This window comes from Pelophylax lessonae (assembly GCF_965119305.1).
Source record: "Pelophylax lessonae genome assembly, chromosome: 4".
Taxonomy (NCBI): Eukaryota; Metazoa; Chordata; class Amphibia; order Anura; family Ranidae; genus Pelophylax; species Pelophylax lessonae.
Window position 1 is genome coordinate 453,008,003 of NC_138771.1, and position 26,699 is coordinate 453,034,701.

Genomic DNA, 26,699 nt, shown 5'->3' on the forward strand with positions numbered 1-26,699 from the left:
GCCACTCTGCCAACGTACATATATACAGTACGCGGTCGGCAAGTGGTTAAAGTGACAGTACTCCGTTTTTCTGTTACTTTGATCATGGAGTCCCAGGCTGTACATTCACCCTCAGACCCTCTCAGTGCGACACCCGGACCGTCCGGATCGCAGTTGCTAGCCGCAATTTTCAGCAGCTCTGGAAAGCCTGGCGACAAAAGTTGATTTTGTAATGAAAAAGGTTACTAGCCGAAAATTGCCGCTGCCTTCTCCATCTTTGGTGGGGTTCTCTGATTCAGAGGCTGATATGGTCGCCACGGACGCCCCCCTACCTGAGGGGTCACTGTCCTTGCAATCGCATGGTGAAGAGGATCTGTCGTCTTCAGCTGCAGCGCAGAAACGCGCTCTGGTGGAAGCCCTGATTGCTTCAGTAAGGGAAACTTTAAAATTGGCAGATGAGCCCATACCGGCAGGGACGCAGGTGTCTTTTGGCTCCCGCAAGACCCAAAAGTCGGGCAAGGTTTTCCCTAAGACCCGGTTCACACTACTGCGTGTGCCGGGTTCGCATGTCATGTCGGAGCGCACTGCTCCGACATGACATGCGATCAGCTGTGCGGTGCGAGTTTAGCCATACAGTTTGTATGGCTAAATTCGCACCGCACCCGCAGCAAAGACGCACAGGAGGCATTTTTGCTGCCGCATCAGGATCGGATCGCACAGCGGTTCACACTTGTGCGATCCGATCCTGTGCGAACTGCACGATCGCACTGCGATATGCGATCAAACTGGGGGTGTCGTTAAGATTACATTGACACCCCCAGCGGATCGCATATGGCAGTGTGAACTGCCGGGGGTGCGTGTGCGATGCGGGAACAGGCTGCGAATTCGCAGCCTTCCCGCATCGCAATAGTGTGAACCGAGCGTTATCCCGAGACTTTTCATGATATTGTTAATGATCAATGGAGGTGCATCAAGCACGTGCTAGTAGTGCCTAAGCGCTTTAAACGCCGGTATCCTTTTGCTTAGACGGTTTCCAACTGTTGGATGGTGCCGCCTAAGGTGAACCACCCCATCACCAGGTTGAACAAATCTACTATTGTGCCTGTGGAGGATTCCTCAGTTTTAACGGATCCGGTGGACAAGCGAGTGGAATCCCTTTCCCGGCATCTTCACGTGTTAGCGAGTTCTATTCCTAAACCGGTTTTTGTATCTGTTCTGGTATCACAGCTGGATACGGAATGGATAAAGGTTCTGAAAGGGAACTTGGACCCTGACCTAGTTCCACCGGAGCTGATGGAACTTTCGGACCATATGGCTCAGGCCTTGGTGTTCCTGTGTGATGTGTCCCTGGATGCGGCTGAAGAGGTGAAGGTAAAACACCCCCTGCTAAGCGGGGACCTTCATTTACTGCTCATAGGCGTTTATTTCGTGCCTCCAGGGCGCAAGAAAAAGGTAAGCCGTTCAGGGCTTCTGGAGGGACTAAAAGGCACCGGGGCAAGCCCAAGACCAGTCAGCTCGGTTCTGCGGACAAGTCTTCTTCAGCATGAAGGGGCGCCCTCACCCGTTTTCGGGGTGGGGGGGGGGCATCTGCGCTTCTTTCAGGAACCCTGGACTTCCTTCATTCAAAACAAATGGGTTTGCGAACTGATTTGTTCCGGGTCCAAGGTGGAATTTTGGTCCCGGCTGGGGGACATGGTTTTTCAATCAAATCTTCACCTGTCTCCTGAGTGTTTGGAAGATCTCTGGGAGGCTGTGCAGGATCTCCTGGCTCAAGGTGTGATTGTGTCGTTTCCCCCCACAGGAACGCTCTCAAGTTTTCTATTCAAACCTGTTCACGGTGCCCAGAAAAGAGGGCAAGGTGTGTCCAATCATGGATCTCAAGGCGCTGAACCGCTTTGTGCAGGTGCAGAAGTTTCAAATGGAGTCCATTTGGTCGGTGGTGGCATCCTTGAATCGGGAATTTTCTGGCCTCCATCGATATCAAAGATGGGTATCTGCACGTCCCCATATTCGAGGGACATGGCAGAAGAGCACTTTCTTTGTGGCGTTACCCTTTGCTCTCGCCTCCGCTCCCAGAGTTTTTACCAAGGTCCTGGCCCCGGTGCTGGCCTTGTTACGTCAGAGGAATTTCAATTTTGGGATATCTGGACGATCTCCTGTTGCGAGCAGACTCTCCTTCGGATCTGTTGGGCAACATCTCAATTACAGTTCAGACTCTTCAGGAATTCGGGTGGATGACCATTTCAGGAAATCTGCTCTGTCGCCATCCGTACGGGTCACTTATCTGGGGCTGTCTCTCGACTCTGCACTGGCGAGGGTCTTTCTCCCCTTGGAAAAGCTACAGAAGTTGCAAAGGGCGATCAGGTTGCTGATGGAGACCAATCAGTCCTCCTTGCGGGCTTGCATGAGGGCCTGGGGCCTGATCGTATCAACCTTCGAAGCGTCCCGTTTGCTCAGTCTTACTCGAGGCCTCTACAGAAAGAGATTCTGGCAAAATGGAACAGGGATCCTCGGTCGTTGGAGCCATCTCACAAAGTTGGCTCTATCCTGATGGATTCAGTCACCGGCTTTGTGTCAGGGCAAGTCCTTTCTGGCACTGTTCTGGACGGTGGTTACCATGGACGCCAGGCTGGGGTGGAGTGCTGGGGAAGTTCAGTGCCCAGGGCGACAGAAGAGTCTTCCTTGCCGATCAATATTCTGGAGCTCAAAGTGATCAAGCTTTTCCTGTTCCACTAGACAAGTTGGCTATGCGGGTCCCTGGGTTCAGTTACATTCGGACAATGCCACTGTCAATCATAAAGGGGGCACCAAGAGGGTCCTGGCAGCCAAGAAGGTGGCTGAGATTATTGTTTGGGCAGAAGATAATGTTCCGTCTCTTTCCACAGTCCACATTTCGGGTGTGGAAAATTGGCAAGCGGGTTACCTGAGTCTTCAAGTGCTGGATCAAAGAGAATGGTCCCTTAATCCGGAGGGGTTTCATCTCCTGTGTGTCCGTTGGGGGACTCCAGACATTGATATGTTTTGCATCTCGCCTCAATGATTTATGTCTTCCCTCCGCTCGTACTCCTGCCCAGGTTTTTTCGCCAGGGGGCGGCGGAAGGCATTCCGGTCGTTCTGGTGGCACCAGACTGGCCCCGGCGGTCTTGGTATGCAGACCTGGTAATAATGGTCGTAGATTGTCCATGGAGACTGCCTCTGCGGGAAGGTCTGCTGTCTCAAGGACCGATCTTCCATCCTGCTTTACGATCGCTGACTTTAACAGCTTGGCTGTTGAAAGCAAGGTATTGAGGGAGGCCTTTCTGACTCGATGATTCCTACTCTTTTGAAGGCCAGGAAATCGATGTGAAGGAAAATCTATCAACGTACGTGGAAATCATACATTTCATGGTGTGTATCGCTACAGCTGCACCCTCGGCCTTGACTATTTACTTCCAACGTCCGTTGGCTACTAATAGCTTGATTCACACTTTTTTATTGAAGGGGTGCGTCATCTGGCTCCTTCGAGGAGATCCCCGATGCCTCCATAGGATCTCAATCTGGTTTTGTCTGTTCTTCAAAAGCCTTCTTTTGAGAATATTAGGGAGATTTCTTTACTTTTTTGTCGCACAAGGTTGCCTTCCTGGTGGTTAATCTGCTGACAGAGTATCTGAGTTGGCGGCGCTGTCCTGTTGTTCGCCTTATTTGGTGGTCCACAGGGGTAAAGTGGTTCTCTCACCTAATCCTTTCTTCCTCCCTAAGGTGGTGTCGGATTTTCATCTCAATAAAGACATATTGTTGCCTTCCTTATGTCCTATGCCTAAGCATCCCAAGGAATTTGCCTTGCACTCTTTGGATGTGGGTTGGGCGATAAAGGTTTATCTGACGGTTACTGAGTCTTTTAGGAAAACTGACTCTTCGTCCTTACGGATGGACCTCAAAGGTTTAGCTGCGTCTGCTGCGACCATATCAAGATGGATCAGGCAGATGGTTGTTCAGGCTTATTCACTCAAGGGTCAGGTTCCTCCTTTCCCTGTGAAGGCACATTCTACTAGAGCGCTGAGTGCCTCTTGGGCTTTTCGCCATCAGGCCTCTGTTGTACAAGTTTGTAAGGCAGCGACTTGGTCGTCTGTGCACACTTTTACAAAATTCTACAAGGTGGATTTGCTGACATCTTCGGATGCCTCTGTTGGCCTTAAGGTTTTGCAGGCTGCTGTTTCATAAGAGAATGCTTTGTTTCTCTTAAGGTTTTTTTTGCCTGGGTGAGCTTGTTTTGGTTGAGCTTCATGTTACCCAGTTGGCTAAGTTTAGCCTTTGGAGTTTACGTTACTCTCTGGTTGCGTTCTTCCCACCCCTCATAACTACACTGTTTTGGGACGTCCCAATGGCTAATGAAGATGGAGGCTGCGTCTATCAATGGACGATAGAGAAAACAAGATTTTTATAAGATCTTACCGTAAAATCTGTTAATCTGAAGTCCATTGACAGACACTGCATCCACCCCTCTGATATGGGGATTGTTTTTTCTCACTTCTTCACTGCTTACAACAAAACTTGTTTGCTGGAGCAGAGGGTGTGTGGGTTATGCCTGTGGGGGCAGCCCCGTGGGCGTGGAGATTTAAATTTTTCCTGCCTAGAACTTTGTATTCTGCTACATCTTTTTTGTAAAAAAAAAAAAATTCCAGTAAGTGTATTTTGGTTTGCGCAAAAGTTATCACGCCTACAAACTAGGGAAAAGATTTTGTCATTTTTATTAAATTTTTTTTTTTCTACTAATAATGGCGATCAGCGATTTTTAGTGGGACTGCGACATTGTGGCGGACAGATCGGACAACAAACTGACATTTTTTACACTTATGTGGGGACCAGTGACATTACTACAGTAATCAGTGCTAAAAATATGCACCATTACTGTACCAATGACACTGGCAGGGAAGGGTTTAACACCAGGGGCAATCAAAGGGTTAAATGTGTCCCTTGGAGGTGCTTTCTAACTGTGGGGCGATGGGCCTGCTGCATGAACACAGAGAACTGTGTTCCTAAGTAAGAGGAACACAAGATCCCTGTGTTTATAATTGACAGAACAGCGGTCTGCTGTGTTTACAGACTGCGTTTTGTCTCCACGGGGAGCGATCGCGGGTGCCTGGCAGCAATCGCCGCCACCAGACCCACTGATTGGCACCCCCTGTGTCCAATGGGCGCGCGGGCACCCCCCGCGAAGTGACTTACAGGTACGTTGTTTCACGGGACAGTGCCGACCTGCCACTGTAAAACTACAGCTGGTTGGCAAGCGGTTAAAGTGATACTGTAAGACTTGGTGCAAATTGCCTTTATCTGTTGTAGGGAGAACAAAAGTCAAAATTATCTGGATGCCCGATGGCTAAATGTTTTCCATAATCCACCAATTGAATTGTGACCCACGATAAATGCTTAGTGGCCTTGGCTCAGGCTAACAAGGTTCGATGAATTGGATGCCACTGACTAGAGAGGGTGCAAGCTGGAGAAAGGTTCATGCAGACCCAAAGTACCTCCATGATTAAGCCTGGGGGCATGGTTTGAATGAATCAAGCTGAGGCTGCTTTTACTGGCTAACCACTTGGGCTGGGCGAAGTGTGTGGCGGTTGGGCTATCTCACCAATTTGGATACCACAATGGGTGTTCAAGCAGGTAGATTTTCCTTTTCAGATTTTTCATCTGGAAACCGAAATCGGGTTAAAGCGGAGTTCCAGCCATTTCACTCGCCTGTCCAGCGATGCGGCCGCCCGAAGCCTCGATCCTCTCCCTCGGCGCCGGCATCACTGCTGTGGGCACCCGGCTGTGACAGTTTGCGGCTTCACAGCCGGGTACCCACTGTGCATGCGTGAGTCGCGCTGCACGTCGTGATTGGCCGGCAATCTTCTGGGACCTCTGACATGTCCCAGAAGATTGCAGGGAGGGGGAGAGGAGAACTTCCGCTCAGGGCGCCGCGGCGCTCCGAGCGGAAGTGGGAGCGGGTACCTGTCAAAACTAGGTACCCGCTCCCCCCCCCCAAAAAAATGACATGCCAAATGTGGCATGTCAGGGGGGGTAGGACCACCTAAAGCGGAAGTTCCACTTTTGGGTGGAAATCCGCTTTAAATACTCTACAACTTCCCAAAGATAGAGCTGGCCTAACTGTACCTAATGCTAGGCTCTATTTTATATAACATCTCAGTTGCAGCAGACCGCAGGGGGGTAGACTTTAAATCTACAAGACCCTGTCTAGAGGTTGATCTCTTCTCTGGACCCCCTTATGTCCCATCTAGAGGCTGGTCAATTCTAGTTTACAGCATCAATGTCCCACAGACTTACTTATGCATAAAGTCTGAAAGGCCACTCAAGTGTTAACAGAACATACCAGGTACATATAATATATATTTCAATATGGAACTACTTAAGCTTCTCTGAACTGTCCAAATTGGAGAGTTTTGTTAAATGGAAAACAGAAAATCTTGGTCTCCTCCACCTGTATCAAAATAAAGCTATGCTCCCCTTTCAGTTTTTCTCAGAAGAATGCTAGCTACCTAAACACTTGTTTTTCAAGTACGTGCAACTTTGACATGCTTTACTGGTGCAGTCCCCTTAGTATATCCTTCTTCCCAAAATCCTTACTATGGTTGCCACTGAAAACATAAACGCTGATTGGGAGACCTTTACTCTGTAGCAACTAGTTCTAATGTACAGTTGCTGTGCGGAGAGGGCTGGAGAGAAGACCTAGGTCCCATAGATGAGGAGCAGTGGACTGAGACTCTGGAAGTTGTCCTCCTGGTCTCTGTCTCCTCAAAAGCTCACACAACTCCACAGGCCTTAACACACCCCGCAACAAAAATGTATTTATGGGGTTGTGCAATGTCCCCTAACTGCCCCAGGTGTCTTGGCACATTAATACATATGCTTTGGAGGTGCCCCAAACTATTTCCATATTGGTCATTTATTTTTAAATCATTAAATAGTATGTGCTCTTGCCAATTGCCTGTTGATCCTAAAATAGCACTACTAAGTATTCTTACAGAGGACCCAACATCTGATATCCAAATCATTGGTTACTTACACATTTCTCCTAGTTAGTAAATTAATGGCTAAGATCTGGGTATCCCCTACCCCTCCATTTACACAATGGAAAAATGCAATCAGTAACATTCTAGAAAAAGAAAACTGACCTGCCAGCATTGGGGATGTCCTAAAAAAAAAATGGTATGGCTGTCTTCGGGTAATATAGATCCCACCTCTACTATCCTACCACGTTCACCTCACTAATAACTTATATTGGTTTCTTGCAATGGGCATATGTTGATAGCAGTTATTATGAAGTTGCTATTCTATCTCAAAAATATGCCTATGCATTAACTCCCAGGTTGCATACTTCACATATACTATCTTGTCGGAGTCTGTGTTTTAAAAATTTGCTATATTGTTCATTAGAGCTGCATGATTAATCGTATGAAAATCGCGATCTCGATTCACCCCCCCCCCTGACGATCTAAACCTGACATATGCTCGATTCTTTGCATAGCAGAGAGAACAGCTGTGAAAAAAAAAAAAAGCCTCTGGCAAATGCCTATCAGCATTAGTCTCCCAGTAACTATAAACAAAATGATTACATTGTATCTTTTCCTTCCCTCTGCCAGGGAGAAAGAAGTTTAACCTCTTAAAGACTAGAACTTTTTCTGACACTTGTTGCTTGCAAGTTAAAATCATTTTTTTTTGCTAGAAAAGTACTTAGAACCCCCAAACATTTTATATATATTTTTTAGCAGAGACCCTACAGAATAAAATGGCGATTGTTGTAATATTTTATGTCACACTGTATTTGCGCAGCAGTCTTTCAAACGCTATTAATAGACTTTAATGAATAAAAAAAAATACGTAACAGTAAAGTTATCCCAATTTTTTTTTTTTTTTTACACAGCGAATTGTGAGAGAATCGTGATCTTTATTCCAAGCTAAAAAATCGTGATTCTCATTTTGGCCAGAATCGTGCAGCTCTATTGTTCATTCTTTTCATGCATTTATATCTAGTGTGTAGAACGAACTGTAAGCCTTTTGACACTGAGGATCTTTTCAAGCGCTTTGGCACTAAAAAAAAGCATCTGAAAAGCTCACGAAAACCTAGTCCCATTGAAATCAATAAATGCTTTCACACTGGGGTGGTGCGCTGGCAGGGCGGTGAAAAAATCCTGCAAGAAGCGTGTTTGGAGCACTAAAAGAAGCGCCTCAAAAATGCCCCTCTATTAAAATGAATGGGAACGCGCTTCAAAATGGTTCCTGAAGCAGTTTTTGAGTTCTGTGTCTAAAAAAAAAAAAAAAAAGTGCACTGCTATCGCCTGAAAAGCACTGCAAAAGCAAAGGGTTTTATTGGCAGTTTTCAAGCACCTCAGTGTGAAAGGGCTCTAATTGTTTGCTTTTTTTATGTATGTAAAACTTACAAATGTTCAATAAAAATCACTACTAGTGGCAAGAATTTCCTTAGCAGAAGAAACCTAAGGTACAGGCAAAGTCTGCTCTCTTTCTGTTGGGAAAAAAAAAAATTCCCCTTCGTTTCTGCGCTCTTTTAACTTCACTGTCAGGACCCCTCCAAGTTCGTCTTCCAGAGTGGAGGGATGTTTCTTCATTTTTAAGGATGGTTGAGCAGATTGCATCTCAGATACTTAGGTGCAGGATGTGTTATCACAGCTCTAAACACTTTACTTCCTGCCCCTCTTTGGGTTATCACCTCCAACCTTCCTTTGTCACTGTACAGATTTGCAGATCTCTTCCATTAAGCCCTCTCATGTCCTTCTGGATCAGTGTCATTGCCCCAGTTCCTCTGGAAGGGATCCAGAGGTTTTACTCCAACTTGTTCACTGTTCTGAAGTCCGAAGGGAGAGTGTACCCTATTATGGATCTCAAAAGTCCACAAATTCTACATGGAATCTACTAAATCTGTCAACCCCTCCTTTTACCAGGGAGGTTTTCTGTCTTCTGTGGACTCTAAAGACACTTACCCTAAGTATCCCTATCTTTACATCAGTTCAGCAATTCTGGCGCTTTACTATGGGTACCAGTTTGTGGCCCTGCCTTTTGGATCTCCGTTCACAAAGGTGCTAACCCTACTATGTTCTCATTGATCCCCAATGTGGTACACTTGACAACCTCCTGTTGATGGAGCAGTCAGGACGTGTTCTGTTGGACAACTTGACTTCGACTGTAAAGACATTACATCTATTTGGATGGTTCCTGGACCTTCAGAAATCAGTGCTTGAATTCACTCATTGTTTGAGTGTCTGGGTCTTGTCCAGGACATGGCTCACTAAAGAAATTTCAGACACTCTCTCTAGTTTTAGATTCAGACTTTCCAGTCCAGAAGCAGTCTACATGAGTCTTAGGCCGCCTGCCCAGTTTCACTCCAGACCTCTGCAACTCAAAATTCTCTCATTGCAGGACAAGTCGATCCAGTCTCTGAACAGATTGATTCATTTTTCACAGAGGAGCAGATTGTCCCTGGCCTGGTGACCTAAAAATCCACCTCTGGTATCCTGTCTTTTGGATGATTCTCACAATGGACGCCAGCCTGCCAGACTGGGTAGGAGTCCTGGGCACCTTGTCAGAGCAGGGAACTTGGCGGTTTCTGCAGCATTTGACCATCTTACTGGAGGGTCATCTGACCAGATTCAGTCAGAAAACACGACAGCCGTGGCTTACATTAATAGTCAGGTAGGAACAAGTCTTAAGCAAAAGAGTGATTGATTCGAATCTCATCCTTGACCATTCTAGTTGGTGGGCAGACTTCCTTTAGCTAGCAGCGTCTGGAGCTGGAAAAATGGTCCCTTCACCTGGAGTTGTTCAGAACCTGTGTAGCAGGTGGGGGCTGCCAGGTGTGGACCTCTTGGTAGGAAACGCAAGCAATGGAGAGTTTAAAGAGCCCTCGCACAAATAAACCTCTCAATCCTTGTGCCTTTCACACAAGATTAATGTTTTTGCTTGCTAGTCTTGGATCCAGAGTAAAGGCCTTCTTCCTTGCTGGCTCTCTACAGCTTTGTTCTCCTTGTATTTCCTTTGAGTATACTGTCTCTGATCCATTGTCTCAGCAAGGTCTCAGCACACATTATTAATCTTTTATACTGGTTTATGAGCAGTTCAGGTTGGTAACCAACTTTGTGTGAGATTGAGGTTTTCCTGGGACAGTTTACCTGTATCCTTCTGGAAAGCAAATCCCCGCATTTGTCATTCATTCAGATTTCCACCTTTGGGCCAGTAAAGGAAGACCTTCTCTGTGCATCATTTGCTCCTTTAGTCTGACCATTGGTTGTTGCTTCTCTCCAGTTCAGAGAAAATGTAAGTTAGTCGAGTGATTAACACTGGTCTATATTTTTCAAAGCTATCATTTGATTTTCCTCTTAGAATTGATCCATAAACATATTTGTGTTTCCTTTCAGACACAAAAACCAAGGAGGAAAAGAAAAACAAAGAGGGAAAGAAAAAAGCTGACAGTATGGCAGCAGCAGTTGTAGAGTCAGCAGATTCTGGAATCAGCCTGTCTAAACCTAAGAAAAAGGTATGGTTGTGTGTAATGAAATATACCCTTATGGGAGACATGGTCTCACATGCATGATGGAGTCATTCAAGGCTCCAAAACGTTAATAAAAGTTTTGAACCCGTTCTGGAGATCCATGGTGTGTTGGTGACAATCTCTTGCCCTGAATAACTTTGGTTCCAGCCGATCGTTTCTGTAGTGCCCCCCAACGCCTACAGCCACATTTAAGGAACATGTACATTGGGCATTTGTTTAACACATTTCCAAAAGTGTCACATTACTCGCAATGGAAAGCACCACCTGCACTGCCTTTTTTTTTTATCAGCTACATGTAACTTATTACCACTCTTTGCTGTACAAGCTGATCTCTTCCCAATCTAGACCTTTAGTGGCCTTCGACTTTGAGACTGTTTATACAAGTTGCAGGACATAACAGATTCTATTTAAAATGGGTAGACTTGTAAAAACACAAGCAGCTTCTCTTCTGCCTGTGTTCGGTCCTATGCTAAACATCACATACACCATTTTTGTTTTTTGCCTGCTTATAGTCTGTACACTTTGAAATGTTACACAGATTGAGTTATTGAATGGATTCTGCAGCTTTTGAAAATCTCATGTTGCTAGGACATGTTCTATCGTTTATTTTGTCTTGGGGCCTATTCACACTGGTCCGTCTTGGTGGGTTGCATAAAGACCGACCAATTATTTGAATGCAGCACTACTCCATGCATTTTGTAGGTGGGGTACCATTGAAAAGAATGTGATAAAACACATAACCTGCAGTAAAGAGCACGTTCCAACAAAATATCGAACTGGAGTGCTATGAATGGGTATTCCTATATATTTAAAAAAATTGTTTGTTCTAGCAATTAGAATTGTTTGAAAAGTTGCCTTCTTTTTTAAGGTGTGTTGTTTTTTTTTTTTTTTTTTTTTTTAAATGTAGATGTAAAGTGAAAATACAGAAGGAACGGTGTTATACAAACTACCCATATAATTTTAATTTTTTTTTTATTTAGAGGAAAACCTAAGTGGAAGACGTGTGTATAAAGAGACACCTAACTAAGGTAATGAACAGTGTATTACCTAAGACTTTATAATAAAAAACATTAGCAGTGAGGCAGCGTTTTAAAACATTCATACATTTTTAAAAAACTGCTCTATTATGGAAAAATATTTTCTCTTACGTCCTCCGACAGTCGCCGCCTCTTCATATTCGTCACATATGGGGTATTAGACTTTGCTCCGAAGGAGTAGCTAGGCAACAGAATATGTTAACAATAAAGCTTTAACATATCCCACCCTCAAGGGGTGGTCCCCTCAGTCAATACCCTCCTACTTCCTGCAACCATATCTCAGTTTTAATGTCTAGCTTGTCAGGAGTGGCTGGCTCTCTCTGTGCTGGGACTTTTTGTCCCAGACTCTTTCTTCTTTTTGATATTTTGTTTGAGTTTTCTCTCTACCTTTACTTAGCTGTTATTTTTGTCAGCATTAGTTAGTTCTTCGGACGAAGAGGATCATGCGGACTGGGTCTCGGGCTGATCCCCCTGGTCGCAGGTCGTGGGTCAGTGGCTTCCCAGTCTGCCATCGAGCGTTCAGCCAGGTAACGCTCCTGGCACGGTGAACGACCCATCCCTGTTCGGTGCAGGGATGATTGGTGAGGTGGCTACCTCACCGGACGCTGTGCGGTTTCTGAACCGCCATTGTGTGCGTCTTGAGTAGCGACTCTCCCTGCCTCATGTGCAGCGGCTTGTTCGCCTGTGCGGGTTCCCCACGCCATGTGAGGTAAGTGTATCTATGTGGGGACCTGTCTGTCTGGGGGGGTCTCAGTCTGGGACTGTGTAACCTGCCTTTAATCACACTGCTTGTCTCCCTATCTCTCGGCTGCATGCTGTGGGCTGCAAGGGGGGGGGGGAGCTGTATGACACTGAGTATGTCAGGCTGGGCAGTGTGAGGAGCTGTGTGCTGTGGGGCATGTTTTTAATGGCATGTTGGGGCATATACAGCGATCGCTGCGGCGATCTAACATGTATCCATATTATGGGATGATATTGTGTGTGTTTTTATGCACTGTGGAGCGGCGATTTCGGCGCCAAACGGCGCCATTTTACCGGCGCCCGCTCCGGCCGCATGGTTTACATGCACGGCGGCCATTTTCTTGTAGCCTCCATAGGCTTACATAGAGCGCCCTGGCAGCATCACTTCCTCTCTCCTGGAAGCACCGATCGAGGCAGCAGCGGAGTCTCCTCAGGTTTTATCCTTCTATTCCTGTGTTCCATTGCCTGTATTCAGTCTGTATATTCCCTGTGGGGGTCTCATTGTGCCTGAGTGTGGTGCGGTGGGCTGCGCTTGCCGCGCTTGCTGTAAGGGGGCAGTTAACCCTTGGTTGTCTGGCATACAGGGGCAATGGATTCTCAGGAGGGCAAATTTCCCACAGTCTTGGTGGAAAGCCAGGGGACCGCTGTTTCCCCCCCAGGGGGGGATTTGGCCGCTATTGTGGCTGGCCTTGCTGCACAGGTGCAAATGCTGGTGGCTGCTCAATCTACTAAACGGCCCAGAGTTGCTCTGTCCTCTGATTCTGAGGGTGAAGGTGATGGGGCTGTTCTGGCGGGGACCCCCCTATCGGGGTCCCGCTCCTCTCTGGATCTAGTGGGGTCTGAGGTAGAGGCTGAAGTTGAGGGGGTTGATAATTCTCCCCCTGGCTCGCCTGAAGAGCTTGCAATCATGGATGAGTTGATTGCTTCCATTAAGCAGACGCTACGTTTGCAGGACGAGGTGTGTCCCCCAGCTGCCTTGGCGGCTTATGGGACGCAGAGAAAACGCAGGACGCCGCAGGTCTTTCCCTGCAATGCTGATTTTCAGCGCGCTGTTAAGGACCAATGGCGCGATTTGCGCAAGCCTTTTGCGGTACCAAGTAAATTTAAGCTGCGTTATCCTTTCTCGCCTGCCACTGGTGAACGGTGGTGTGTGCCTCCGCCAGTAGATCATGCTATTGCGGTTTTGAACAAAGCCACTGCGATCCCGGCAGAGGGATCCCCTATTTTCCGTGATGCCACGGATAGGAGACTGGAGTCTCTTGCCCGTCATACTTATTCTGTTACGGGTTCTATGCTTAAGGCTCTGTTTGCTTCTCTCATGGCGGCCCAGGCGATCGCAAGTTGGACGCAGATGCTTAGGCGCGTCCTAGTGGCCGATTCGGCCTCAGCGGCGACCCTGGATATGGTGGATCAGATCCACCAGGGTGTCATGTATCTGTGTGATGCGGACCTGGACCTGATTCCGTTGGCCGCGCGTGTGCACAGCGTGGCGGTGTTGTCTCGCCGCCTGGTTTGGTTGAAATGTTGGTCGGTGGACCAATCTTCACGTAAAACCTTAGCCAATCTGCCTTATGATGGGTCTCGCCTTTTTGGGGAGTCCCTGGATGTGTTGATTAAGGGGATTACTGGGGGTAAGAGCACTCTCTTGCCCCATTTCCCCAAGGCTAAGGGGGCTTCTGGGAAGAAGCATGCTAATTTTCGGCCCCCTCAGGGGTCCTTTCGTGCCTTTCGGCCGCACTACAAGGGCAAACCGTTCAAGGGCCAGGGCTCTCAGAAGAAGCCCTGGTCTGGAAAACAGAAGTCCGGCCAATCCGGACCTGCGGCCCATAACAGTTCGGCCTGAAGGGGCGCCCTCACCCAGTTTTGGGGTGGGGGGACGCTTGCTCGGTTTTCTTCAGCCCTGGTTGGCCCGTGTGCGGGACAGATGGGTTCTGGAAATCGTTCGATCTGGTTACAAGATCGAGTTTCTCTCTCGGCCAGAGAGCAGATTTTTTCCCTCAAATCTACAACTGTCTCCAGAGCGCCTGCGGGATCTGCGCCTGGCGGTGCGGGACCTGAGGGCTCAGGGAGTGGTGGTTCCGGTGCCTCATCGGGACAGATTTCGGGGGTTTTATTCCAATCTGTTCACTGTGCCCAGAAAGGAGGGCAAGGTTCGTCCAATTCTGGACTTGAGAGCTCTGAACCGCTCTGTGCGGGTTCGCAAGTTCCGCATGGAATCCCTGCGCTCGGTGGTGGCTGCCCTGGTTCCGGGGGAATTCATGGCCTCCATCGATTTGAAGGATGCGTATCTTCACATCCCCATATTCGAGGGTCATCAGAGATACCTTCGATTTGCCATTGCGGAGGATCACTACCAGTTCGTGGCGTTGCCCTTTGGGCTCGCCTCGGCTCCGCGGGTCTTCACCAAGGTGCTTGCACCGGTTCTGGCATTATTGAGAGCCCAGGGCATTTCTGTCCTGGGGTATCTGGACGACATTCTGATTCGGTCTGCGACCAGTCAGGGTCTGGAGAAGGACCTGTCTGTCACGATGCAAACTCTGCAGGAGTTCGGTTGGACGATAAATGTTCCAAAGTCGACTCTGAGTCCGTCGGTTCGTCTTCCCTATCTGGGAATGATACTGGACTCGGTGCAGGCGAAGGTCTTCCTGCCTGAAGACAAACTCAGGACTCTTCAGGAGGGAGTCAGGTCCCTCAGGGACGTTCCGAACTCGTCTCTGCGGACGTGTATGAGATGTCTGGGATTGATGGTCTCGGCTTTCGAGGCGATTCCTTTCGCGCAGTTTCACACGCGGGGTCTCCAAGCGGAGATCTTGTCCAAGTGGGACGGGCGACCTCAATCTCTGGATCTTCAGATCTCGTTGAGTCATCGCACCAGGGAAAACCTCCTGTGGTGGCTCCAGTCCCCGTTGGTGTCCGGGGGCAAGTCGTTTCGTCCGATCTCGTGGACGATAATCACCACGGATGCCAGCCTGTCGGGCTGGGGTGGTGTTCTGGGCGTTCTGTCCGCCCAGGGGACCTGGTCGGAGGGGGAGTCTTCCCTCCCGATCAACATTCTGGAATTGCGTGCGATAAGGCTCTGTCTTCATCGCTGGACGGACCGGCTGCAGGGCTGCCCGGTTCGGGTGCAGACGGACAATGCCACGGCGGTGGCCTACATCAACCACCAAGGGGGCACCAGGAGTGCCCGAGCGGCTCGAGAAGTGGCCGACATTCTGTCTTGGGCCGAGACTCATGTCCCGGCGATAACGGCGGTTCACATTCCGGGAGTGGAGAACTGGCAGGCGGACTATCTGAGTCGCCAGACCCTGGATCAGGGGGAATGGTCTCTCCACCCGGCTGTCTTCCAGATGTTGTGCGCGAAGTGGGGTCTTCCAGATGTGGACCTGTTCGCGTCTCGCCTCAACTACAAGGTGAAGAGGTTCGTGGCAAGGACGCGCGACCCTCGGGCGGACGCGTCGGACGCGTTAGTGGCCCCGTGGCATCAGTACAGGCTGATGTACGCGTTTCCACCGATTCAGTTGCTGTCCCGGTTCCTTCGCAGGTTACACTCGGAACGCAGCACGGTGATTCTTGTGGCACCGGACTGGCCTCGCCGGTCCTGGTACGCAGACCTCGTGAATCTGGCGGTCGACGCCCCCTGGCGTCTGCCTCTTCGGGACGATCTACTGTCTCAAGGACCGATTTACCATCCTGCTTTACAGTCGCTGGCTTTGACGGCCTGGCTGTTGAGACCGAGGTCCTGAAGGAGAAGGGTCTCTCTCCAGAGGTTGTTCATACCTTGATCAACGCGAGGAAGTCTTCCTCGGGAAAGGTTTATTACCGTACTTGGAAGGCCTATTTTGCCTGGTGCGAGTCCAGGGGGTTTTCACCCCGCACGTACTCGGTTTCCCGTGTGCTGTCTTTCCTTCAGACGGGTGTCGATCAGCGTTTGGCGCTGGCTACGATAAAGGGTCAGGTGTCTGCGCTGGCCGTTCTGTTTCAACGTCCCGTAGCTTCCAACTCCTTGGTTGGCACTTTTATTCAGGGTGTGCGGCATCTGGTTCCTCCTTGGAGGGATCCCTTGCCCCCTTGGGACTTGAATCTAGTCCTGTCTGTGTTACAACGTGCTCCTTTTGAACAGATCAGGGAGATCTCGTTGTCTATGTTGTCCAAAAAGGTCGCCTTTTTGGTGGCGATCACTTCGGCTCGCAGAGTGTCGGAACTGGCGGCTTTGTCCTGCAAGTCTCCGTACCTGGTTGTTCATTTGGATAAGGTGGTCTTGCGACCTAATCCTTCTTTTCTGCCGAAACGAGTTTCGGAATTCCATCTTAACGAGGATATTGTTTTGCCTTCGTTGTGCACGAAGCCTAAACATCCTAAGGAGGTGAGATTGCATTCTCTGGATGTTGTTCGAGCGATTAGGGTTTACCTTAAATCGACTGAGTCTTTTCGAAAGACGGACTCCTTGTTTGTTCTTCCAGAGGGTCCTCGGAAGGGCATGGCGGCTTCCGCCTCTACCATTGCCAAATGGATCAGGCAGACCATTGAACAGGCTTATGCCTTGCAGGGGAAGGTTCCCCCTGTGCCTGTGAAGGCGCACTCTACTAGATCTCTGAGTACGTCTTGGGCCTGTCGTCATGGGGCTTCTGTAGCCCAGGTGTGTAAGGCGGCGACTTGGTCGACCGTGCACACTTTCACAAAATTCTACAAAGTAGATGTTCAGGCATCGGCGGATGCTTCCTTTGGCCGCAAGGTTCTTAGTGCGGCTGTTCCCTAGGGTCCCTTGTTGGGGACTCCTGGCTGTTGGGATAAGTTTTGTATCCCCTGGTTTTTTGTCTTTTCCTGGGTTGTTGCTCCTGTTGAGCACTTATTTTTGCTGTTGCCCAGCTAGTTCCTTCCTTTGGTAAGGTTCCTTTCTTTGATGTGGAGACTGCGTTGCCTTTCGGCGCGGATGCGTTTTCCCACCCCTCATGTTTGCACTGCTTTGGGACGTCCCCATATGTGACGAATATGAAGAGGCGGCGACTGTCGGAGGACGTAAGAGAAAACGGAATTTTTGTAAAATCTTACCTGTAAAATTCCTTTCTCTGAGTCCTCCGACAGTCGCCGCCCCCGCCCCTCTTTTGGGGTTTGTATGTATACTCTACTGCTATTCCACTAAAACTGAGATATGGTTGCAGGAAGTAGGAGGGTATTGACTGAGGGGACCACCCCTTGAGGGTGGGATATGTTAAAGCTTTATTGTTAACATATTCTGTTGCCTAGCTACTCCTTCGGAGCAAAGTCTAATACCCCATATGTGACGAATATGAAGAGGCGGCGACTGTCGGAGGACTCAGAGAAAGGAATTTTACAGGTAAGATTTTACAAAAATTCCGTTTTTAGATACATATTGTAATTTTTCCCTTTTTTGGCTCATCCTTCTGTCAGCACACAGCTCTACCCCTGGACCCCACATGACAGCCCCTTAACTAGCCAATAAAATCTTTCCCATAGCCACATACTAGTGTTCTCCAAAAACAGATTTGTGATAGAAAACCTGGGCCAAAGTCTGTCATAAGGATTAGACAGGAAAGGAAATTTCTTGTAAGTTTTTTTAGGGAAAATAACAAAACAAATAAATTAATGACGTTGATTATTAATGATGCTAGCTTTTAGGGGTTATGGGTTATATTTTGCTACCTTCAGGTACGTGGATTTTGGCAAAAACTTTGCTGGGAATGCCCCTATTGCACCCTCAGATAACCCCACCCACTCTGTGGAACTCGTTTTTTTGCTAGTAACCATAAAAACATCTTTTCCTATGGAGAAGTTTAATAAACCAATCTTTTTTTGTTGCTACTACTTTGACTGACATTTTAATCCAGAAGCTCCTGACGAGCCCGAAAATAAGCAGTTGGATCTTGATATATTACCATCGAAATACATCTTGAAACCATACCCAGATACTGCAGCAGCAGGGTAATGTTTGGTTTGGGTGCTGGATCCTGCATCACAGAGCAACCTTATTCACTATTATATTTGCACAGTTGTGCTTTTATTTCAATTAAGAATGTATTATAATTGTATGTTTATGAAAATATGTGGCACAAGTTTTTGTAATATAGCACATTGTTTACAGTTTAGCACGTATGCACTTTAGTGGTTGTATATGAGCATTCATATTTTACATTTGGTACATATATATTTTTGGCACAATTTTACACACTTGCCACATATATAAAATATTTTACATTAATTAAGTTATCACGTATGTACTTTAGTGATTATAGGGAATTTTGCGCTGATTGAATTGTAGTTGTGTCTGCGATTCTGAAGGTGATGTAAGTGTAATTATCCACAGGGTGTTGTACAGGGTTTTACAGGTGCATCTCTTAAAATTCGAATATCATGAAAAGTTAATTTATTTCAGCAATTCAATTATTTCTTAATTGACGTGTATCAGGCACTCTGTGCTGTATTCACAGCTTAATTAGTGTAGGGCGTGCATGACCATCTGAAGTGAAAAAAATCATCAGTTTCCTGAGTGCATCTCCGAATACTAGTTCAAATGGGGACAGAGTCCTGCAATAGTCACAAAATATTTGTCAGTTAGTGAAAAAGTCCCTCCGTTGTCATGTAAATGTAAGTAGGTATGTATGAACTGCTAATGGGTGGCAAAGCAGTCCCTATCATCCGTGGGTATAGCAGTATCCGCTGTTCAGCTGTCTCTCAGTGAAATGCTCCTGCACTGATTGGGTGCTAGGAGGAAAATCCCTACAGAGGTAGGGATTATTGCGGACACAGTTTGAGGAGGAAGCTGCAGACTTACTGTTGAGGTGCCGATCAGGGTTATCCCCTTAGGCTGATCCATCTCAGTGCCCTGCACATACAGCGACATGAAGGGAGACTCCAAGCCTCAGCTCTTCAGACTACACTGGACGAAGGGTGCGTTCCCTTACGTACCTTGTGCCATAGGTATTAAAATATAACTTTTATTATTTCTATAAAACATAATCTGAACTGTATATGTACATAAAGGGAGGGTGTATTTGTTGGTTGGCCAGCAGTGTACTAATGGTTATTACATACGTTTTGAAAAATAGAGCGAGAGCAGAAAAGGTACAAAACTCCCCTTCTATACAATCCAGGGATTTAGTAGCTGCAAGTCTCAACTTAATGTTCCTGCTGACCAGATCTAAAGGCTGCAAAGAACATAATCTCTCTAACTTCTATTCAAAGTGTCTTCTCTACACCTGATTGGCCGCCAGTAACTGATGTCTGTGTGTAGATACTTCTTGCTAAGTAATTCTTGGGTGGTGTGAGAATCCATCTCACATGAGTCAAAAAGGCTATACTGGTCCCTGAAAATCGACCTTATTGAAGCTCTCTTGCAAATTCTCCTGTCAGGTCTATCTCAAATGATGTGGTTGCTGTTTCTAAATGGCCACACCCGGCACACTTAGCTGGCTAATCTTGCTCTTAAAGCCTCCTAACATGTTAGCACTATCCAAATGAAATGGCTGGCTAGCAACTAAACTGATATGACAATTTCCTGCCTATTAAATTCTGAAGTCTGAAATAGCTACTCAGGCCTGCCTCATCAAAATGCTAAGGCTCTGAGCACTTCTCCCAAACTAGCACTATCCAAAAATGGCTGCCTAGCAGCTAAACTAGCATAAAAAAATTGTCTTGCCTAATGAATTCTAAAGGCTAGAAAGGTACTTGAGAGTTGTGGCGGAGGGGGAAACAATGGGGGAGGGGGGGGGAGCGATTGTATAAGGGGATAGGGAAAGAAGAACGGAAAAAGAAAGAATAGTGAGGAAGATGCTGAATAGAGGGAAGTAAGAACGAAAATGGGACAGAAGGGGCCGCAGACAAGGGTTCCCCCACCTGGGACCATCAGAGAGCCCTTATAATGAAGCACTATGTTTTGGGAACTCCTGGAGATTAGCATCAGTAAAAACAAAATGTTGCCACGGCCTCCAGGTGTCCTGAAAAGACTCCTCTCGGTTATGATGGGTGGCCGTAAGGTCTTCCAGGTTCCTCCCTTTTAGGGCCCAAGATCCCCATCTGCCTTTTCTGTTCATTCTTTATCAAAGTTTACAAGGTGGCTGTTCAAGCCTCTGGCAATGCTGCCTTTGGCTGCCAGGTGCTTTAACCTGTGACTGAGTGTTTCAAGTCTGTTCACCCTCTATGTAGGCCTGTTTTCCATGTTGTAACCCAACCCTCAGTTCACTGCTTGGGATGTCCTTTGGCCCAAGGCTTCCTGTACTGTACAAGTAAGATGATGCGAATTTTGTCCTAACAGTGCAGTCCATGTCTTGTAGTATAATGCAGGACTTGGGTCCCTCCACCCTGTCCTCTGCTTCTCCTTATTGCATGCTGCAAAATTGCAGTCTCATGGAGTGGGTGTGGTTATATACGGATGTACTGGGGGCATTACCAGCAAAGCTTTAGCCAGTGTCTGATCACCTGAGGGTAGCGACCTGGTCTAGGAGTGTCTGTACTGTACGCCAAGATATGGAATTTACTGGTAAGTCAAAATACCTGTTTAACGTTCATCGACAGACGAAGCTTCATATATTCATTACCAATAGGGTTATGCTTCTTCAATCAGGAATATCCGAGAGTTTTTATGTGGGCACTTAGGTCGCAGGATACCTAGGCTCACAGAGATAGTTAGGGGTGCCACATCCTTGATACTGGAATTGGAAAACCGAGAAGAAGAAATGGGGACTTTATAGGCACCGGTATTATAGGTACCGGTAGGGCAACTGGGATTTAATTCAACATCTGATTACCTATACTGTACAGACGACCTTCGGAGACGGCTACTATCCCTCTCCCTGGCCGTTTCATGTAATACAGGTTATTCTGTGATGTATGCGATTGTTGTTACAATTTTGTCTATCTAGTAGGTTGTGCGATCTCATTTGCACAGGGTTTTGAGGCTTTACCGCCGATTCCTTCTGTATGTTATTTATATGTGATTTTCTGTATATTTTTGGTATGTTTTTTTTTCTTGTTTCCAAATATATTTCTTTGTGATCTTCTTCAATAAAATATATACTTTTTTAATACCGGTGCCTATAAAGTCCCCATTTCTTCTTCTCTGTTTTCCAATTTCAATCAGGAATAGGCACTAGGCAGGAAAAAATGTTGCCACGCCCACGGGGGCTGTCTCTGCAGGCATAACCCCACACACTTTGCTTCAGTTTGTTTCTGCCTAGTTTTAGGAATAGGACCTAGCTCCCCGCTTTTTGTGTTTTTTTTTTTTTTCACTAGTTAGTTTCTGGAGAACTACAAGCAACAGCCGGCTGTGGTTTCGGACTGGATAATCTAGAGCCTTAAAGTCTCCCAGCCTGGCAAACGAGCGTGAGCAGGTTATAGTCCAGAACTAGGCCTCGCCACGACAGTGCCCTGATGATAGAGGGGGACGAGCCTGCGAGTGAACCATCTTGTGGGGATGCGATCGACCTGGAACGCCCTAAGTCGCGGTGTACCCCCCTGGCTGACCGCACCCCCATCCCGGGTGGGAGGTGATCTGTTTGAGTGGCGCCCACCTGGTATCCTGGTATGGGGAGTAATTGTCCCCCCAAAACCTCTAGTGGTCTCAGGGCGGACGTAGGCCCTATCCCTGGACTGGTCGTACCCTCTGGGCTTCCCCAGTTCCCCTGGTCTCTCGGGAGGACTAGGCCCAAACACCTCCGTTTTTTTCCCCTACCTTGAGGGGCGGAAATATTGTTGCCATTGTGGTGCCTTTTTGATGGGGGTGGTTGATCCTGGTGGGGTCCCTTTCTAGGGACCCTCTGATGCCTAAGGTTCAGGGACCCCTTTTGGGGGTCCTGTAGACCGCATGGCGCACCGTGGGGGCCATTTTGCTGTGGAAAAATTTATTCTTTTTGCCATTGTATTACATGGGCAGCCATTTTCTGTTAGTTCCCCATAGGACTGGATGAGGTGGCCATTTTCCTGTGGTCCACAGTCGCTGGACAGGCGAGTGGCATGGCACTTTAATTGTAGCAAAGACACAGGCTGTTCTTTCCTTTTCCTGTGCAGATTAGTTTCACTTTCGTTTTCACAGAGCATGCTGGCAGCTCCTGAGGTAATGTTTTTCTGGGGTTCCCTCGTACACTCTGCTGTTAGTACTAGTCTGGGGTTTGGTAGCCTGCTAAGATAGCGGCGAGATCGCGATTTGGCGACTCAAAAAAGGGGAGTGAACTTTTTTCTTACCAGTGTTAAATGAAGTCCCAGGATAAAATTTCACCTACAGACCCCTTAGGTGCTGCTGTAGACCCTTCTGGGTCACAGTCACAGCCCGATATCACAGCATTTTTACTAAACCTGATTTCAAAAGTAGATGTTGTAATTACAAGTGTTGCCAGCCATAAACACCCTCTGCCTTCGCCTTCAACAGCAGGGTCTTCAGACTCTGAGGCAGATATGGCCGCCGCAGATGCACCCTACCCTGCAGGGTCGGTGTCTTCGCATTCTGTTGGTGAAGAGGACCTGTCCTCATCAGCCGCACCGTTGGGAACGCGCCTTGGTGGAAGTCCTTATAGTTTCAGTGCAAGAAACATTGAAATTGGCTGATGAATCTACAGCGTTTGGTACGCAGGTGTCTTTTGGCTCCTGTAAATACCAGAAATCGGGCAAGGTGTTCCCTTGTCTTGATATGTTTCATGCCATTGTGGATGAACAATGGCGGCGCATCAAGCACATGCTGGTAGTGCCTAAGCATTTTAAACGCCGTTACCCTTTTGCAGATGCAGTATCCACTAGGTGGACTGTACCCCACCGAAGGTGGCTCACCCAGTTTCCAGGCTAAACAAGTCTACTTTGGTTCCGGTGGAGGAATCGCCGACTTTTGCGGACCTTGTGGATAGACGTGCGGAGTCCCTATCCCGCCATTTACACGTGATAGCAGGTTCCATTTTGAAAACTACTTTTGTGAACATTCTGGTGTCAGACGGTTACGGAATGGGTGAAGCTACTAAAAGCAAACTTGGAAGCTGAACGTCTCCCCCCTGCGGTGCTTGAACTAATGGACCAGTTGGCTCAAGCCCTGGTGTCCATGTGTGATACCTTCCTGGATGCGGCTCTGCTAGTGGCCATGGTATCGGCAGTGGGGATTGCTATTAGACACATGGTGTGGCTAAAAAGCTGGTCTACTGACCAGGCTTCCAAAAAAGTCTTAACTGATCTCCCCTTTACAGGGGAAAGTTGTGTGGATCCTCTCTGAATGAGTTGATCAAAGGTCTCATTGGGGGAAAGAGTACTCTTCTTCCTCAATCCCCTAAGGGTAAGGCGCCACGTTCTAGGCGGGGGCCTTCCTTCTCTGCTCATAAGCAGCTTTTTTGTACCTCCGGGTCGCAAGAAAAAGGTAAACCATTGGGGGTTCCAAGAAGCCATGGTCTGGAACCGATCCGCTCGGGGGACAAGATCAAATTCTGGTATCGACCGTCGGACAGGTTTTTCCTGTCCAATCTTCACCTATCTTCAGACCGGTTAAGGGATTTGTGAGGGGTGGTACACGATTTGCTGTCGCAAGGAGTGATTGTGCTGGTTCCCTCTCAGGAACACTTTCAAGGATTTTATTAAAACCTGTTCACCATGCCCAGAAAGGAGTGCAAGCTGCCTCCCATCCTGGACCTCAAGGCCCTGAACCGATTTGTGCGGGTACTGACGTTTCAGATGGAATCCATCCACTGGGTAGTGGCGTCCCTACACCAGGGAGATTTTCTGTCCTCAATAGATATCAAGGTTGCATATCCACACATCCCGATCTACGCTGGACACCAGCAGTTTCTTCGCTTTGCAGTAGCAGAAGAGCATTATCAATTTGTGGCGTTACCCCTTGGTTTAGCCTCCGCCCCCAGGGTTTTTACCAAGGTACTAGCCCCAGTGTTGGCATTGCTGTGCCAATGGGGAATTGCAGTACTGGGGTACTAAGACTATCTCCTATTGAGAGCAGACACTCTTTCTGCCCTGATGGGCAACCTAAGATCACTGTCCAAACCCTGCAGGGGTTTGGGTGGACCATCAATTTAAAAAAAATTCGCCCTGATACCTTCCTCAAGACTGGATTATCTGGGCCTGACTCTAGACTCTGCCTGGTGTGGGTCTTTCTTCCCCCGGACAAGCTAAAAAATTGCAGGAGGCAATTTGATTGCTGTTGGCAACCAATCTACTCTCTGAGAACCTGCATGCGGGTATTTGGGTCTGATCGTATCAACCTTTGAGGCGGTTCAGTTTGCTCAGTTCCATACAAGACCTCTGAGAAAGGAGATTCTTGATAATTGGAACAAGGATCCAAAGTCCTTGGTCACTGTGATTCGGTTGAGCCACAACACACAGTCTGCTCTGTAGTGGTGCTTCAATCACCATCACTATACCAGGGCAAGTCCTTCCTCCCCTTGTTTTGGACGGTGGTAATCACGAATGCCAGCCTGTCAGGCTGGGGTAGCTCTGTGCCCAGGGAAACTGGACAGCAGAGGAGTCCCAACTGTCAATAAATGGATGACTCGTCTGCAAGATTGTCCAGTTTGGATTCAGTCAGACAATACCATGTCTGTGTCTTACTTCGATCACCAGGGGGGGCACCAAGAGTGTCTTGGTGGCCAAGGAGGTGGCCGAGTTTCTGGCCTAGGCGGAACAGTTTGTTTCAGCTCTTTCTGTGGTGCACATCCCAGGTGGGGAAAACTGGCAAGCGGATTACCTGAGGAGTCAGGTGTTGGATCAAGGGGAGTGGTCCCTACACCCGGAGGTGTTTCATCCCCTGTGCATTCGGTGGGGGGCACCCAAGGTCAATCTGTTTGCTTCTTGTCTCGACAAGAAGGTGCAGAGGTTTGTAGCCAGGTCTCGAGACCCTCTGGCCGACGCCACGGACACACTGGTGGCTCCTTGGGGGTCAATATCGGCTGATTTATGCCTTCCCTCCGTTAACACTTCTGCCAAGGCTTCTACGCAGGTTAGAGGTGGAAAGAATTCTGGGCATTCTGGTGGCCCGAGACTGGTGTGGCCGGTCTTGGTACACAGACTTGGTAAGGTTGGTCGCCGATGCTCCTTGGAGACTTACTCTCAGGGAAGATCTGCTGTCTCAAGGCCCGATCTTCCATCCTGTTTTACAGTAGCTGGCTTTACCAGCATGTTTGTTGAAAGCCAGGTGTTGAGAGATAGAGGTCTTTTTGACACTGTAAATGAGGGTGTGAGAAAGGTTGGTATCGGCGCTACCTGTGTGAAAGAAGTAGCACTAGATCCTATCAATGTGTATAAGTGATGAACATAAATTAAGTAATGTAAATACATTTTAAAGATATTAAAGTGCAAGTGTCAGGATCTATATTGGGCTGAGGATAGATAGATAGATAGATAGATAGATAGATAGATAGATAGATAGATAGATAGATATATGCCCACAAAGTGCTCAGTGCTATAAATAAACTTGCAGATATAAGGTGAAAAACTATTAAAGTGCAACATGTAATCAAAGTAAGAAGTCTTGCCCAAAAAATTGATCAAAGTAAAAACTTCTATACACTACTGTGCTGAGAGCAATGTTTATTGACCGACACATGGAAGCACATGCTTGTTCCTGCAGTAACCAGGCTCAAAGCAACAAGGAATCTCTTCTGTGGCCCTGCAGCGACAAATGCTTCATAGGTAGCTTCATAGGTGCCCATCAAGGCTGAACTATGGTAACACTGTGAACTGATGAAAAACTGGAGCACCCAGATTGGACCCACCATCGGCGGATCCTCCTGAGGGTTGCCCATCCACTAAAGACTGAACCCCAAAGTTTCTATATCTGTTGTATTTGGAGAAACCATTCCTGCCTGCTTTCACTACCCCATGTTGAGGGGTGAAAAAGGGTGAGTGCGTTACCTAGTGGTTTCAGGGGTACCAGCACTTTGTCACTCACTTCAGTTTATTCACCACCCTTTTTTCTTTACACTAGCACTGCTCTCAGCACGGTAGTGTATAGAAGTTTTTACCTTGATTAATTTTTTGGGCAACACTTCTTACTTTTACATGTTGTACTTTAATAAATAGTTTTGCACCTTATATCTGCACGTTTATTTATAGCACTGAGCACTTTGTGGGCATATATATATATATCCTCAGCCCAATATAGATCCTGACACTTGGCACTTGCACTTTAATATCTTTGGGATTTATTTACATTCCTTATAATTTATTTTATCACTTATACACATTGATAGGATCTAGTGCTACTTCTTTCACACAGGCAGCGCCGATACCAACCTTTCTCACACCCTCATTTACACTTGACCCCTTTTTTAGGGGTTGGTTGGTGGCAGCTTTACACCTGCATACAAATAGATTTCTTATATACTCCATAGCGCTGGTCATTCCATTTTTTTTTTTTTTTTTTCATTTTTGACACTGTGATTCCTACGCTATTGAAGGCTAGGAAA

At 47.5% G+C, this 26,699-nt stretch overlaps 1 protein-coding gene across 1 annotated transcript in view; it reads left to right on the forward strand.

The window, feature by feature from the left end:
- LOC309552698 (uncharacterized protein) overlaps window positions 1–26,699 on the forward strand; it is a gene marked incomplete at its 5' end in the record, with an annotated part of 175,645 nt that overhangs the window by 143,149 nt on the left and 5,797 nt on the right. The window contains 2 exons of the mRNA XM_082253624.1: window positions 10,389–10,507; window positions 11,503–11,550. Coding sequence (XP_082109750.1) covers window positions 10,389–10,507; window positions 11,503–11,514 — 131 coding nt within the window. The 3' untranslated portion in view covers window positions 11,515–11,550. The remainder of the gene's footprint in view (window positions 1–10,388; window positions 10,508–11,502; window positions 11,551–26,699) is intronic.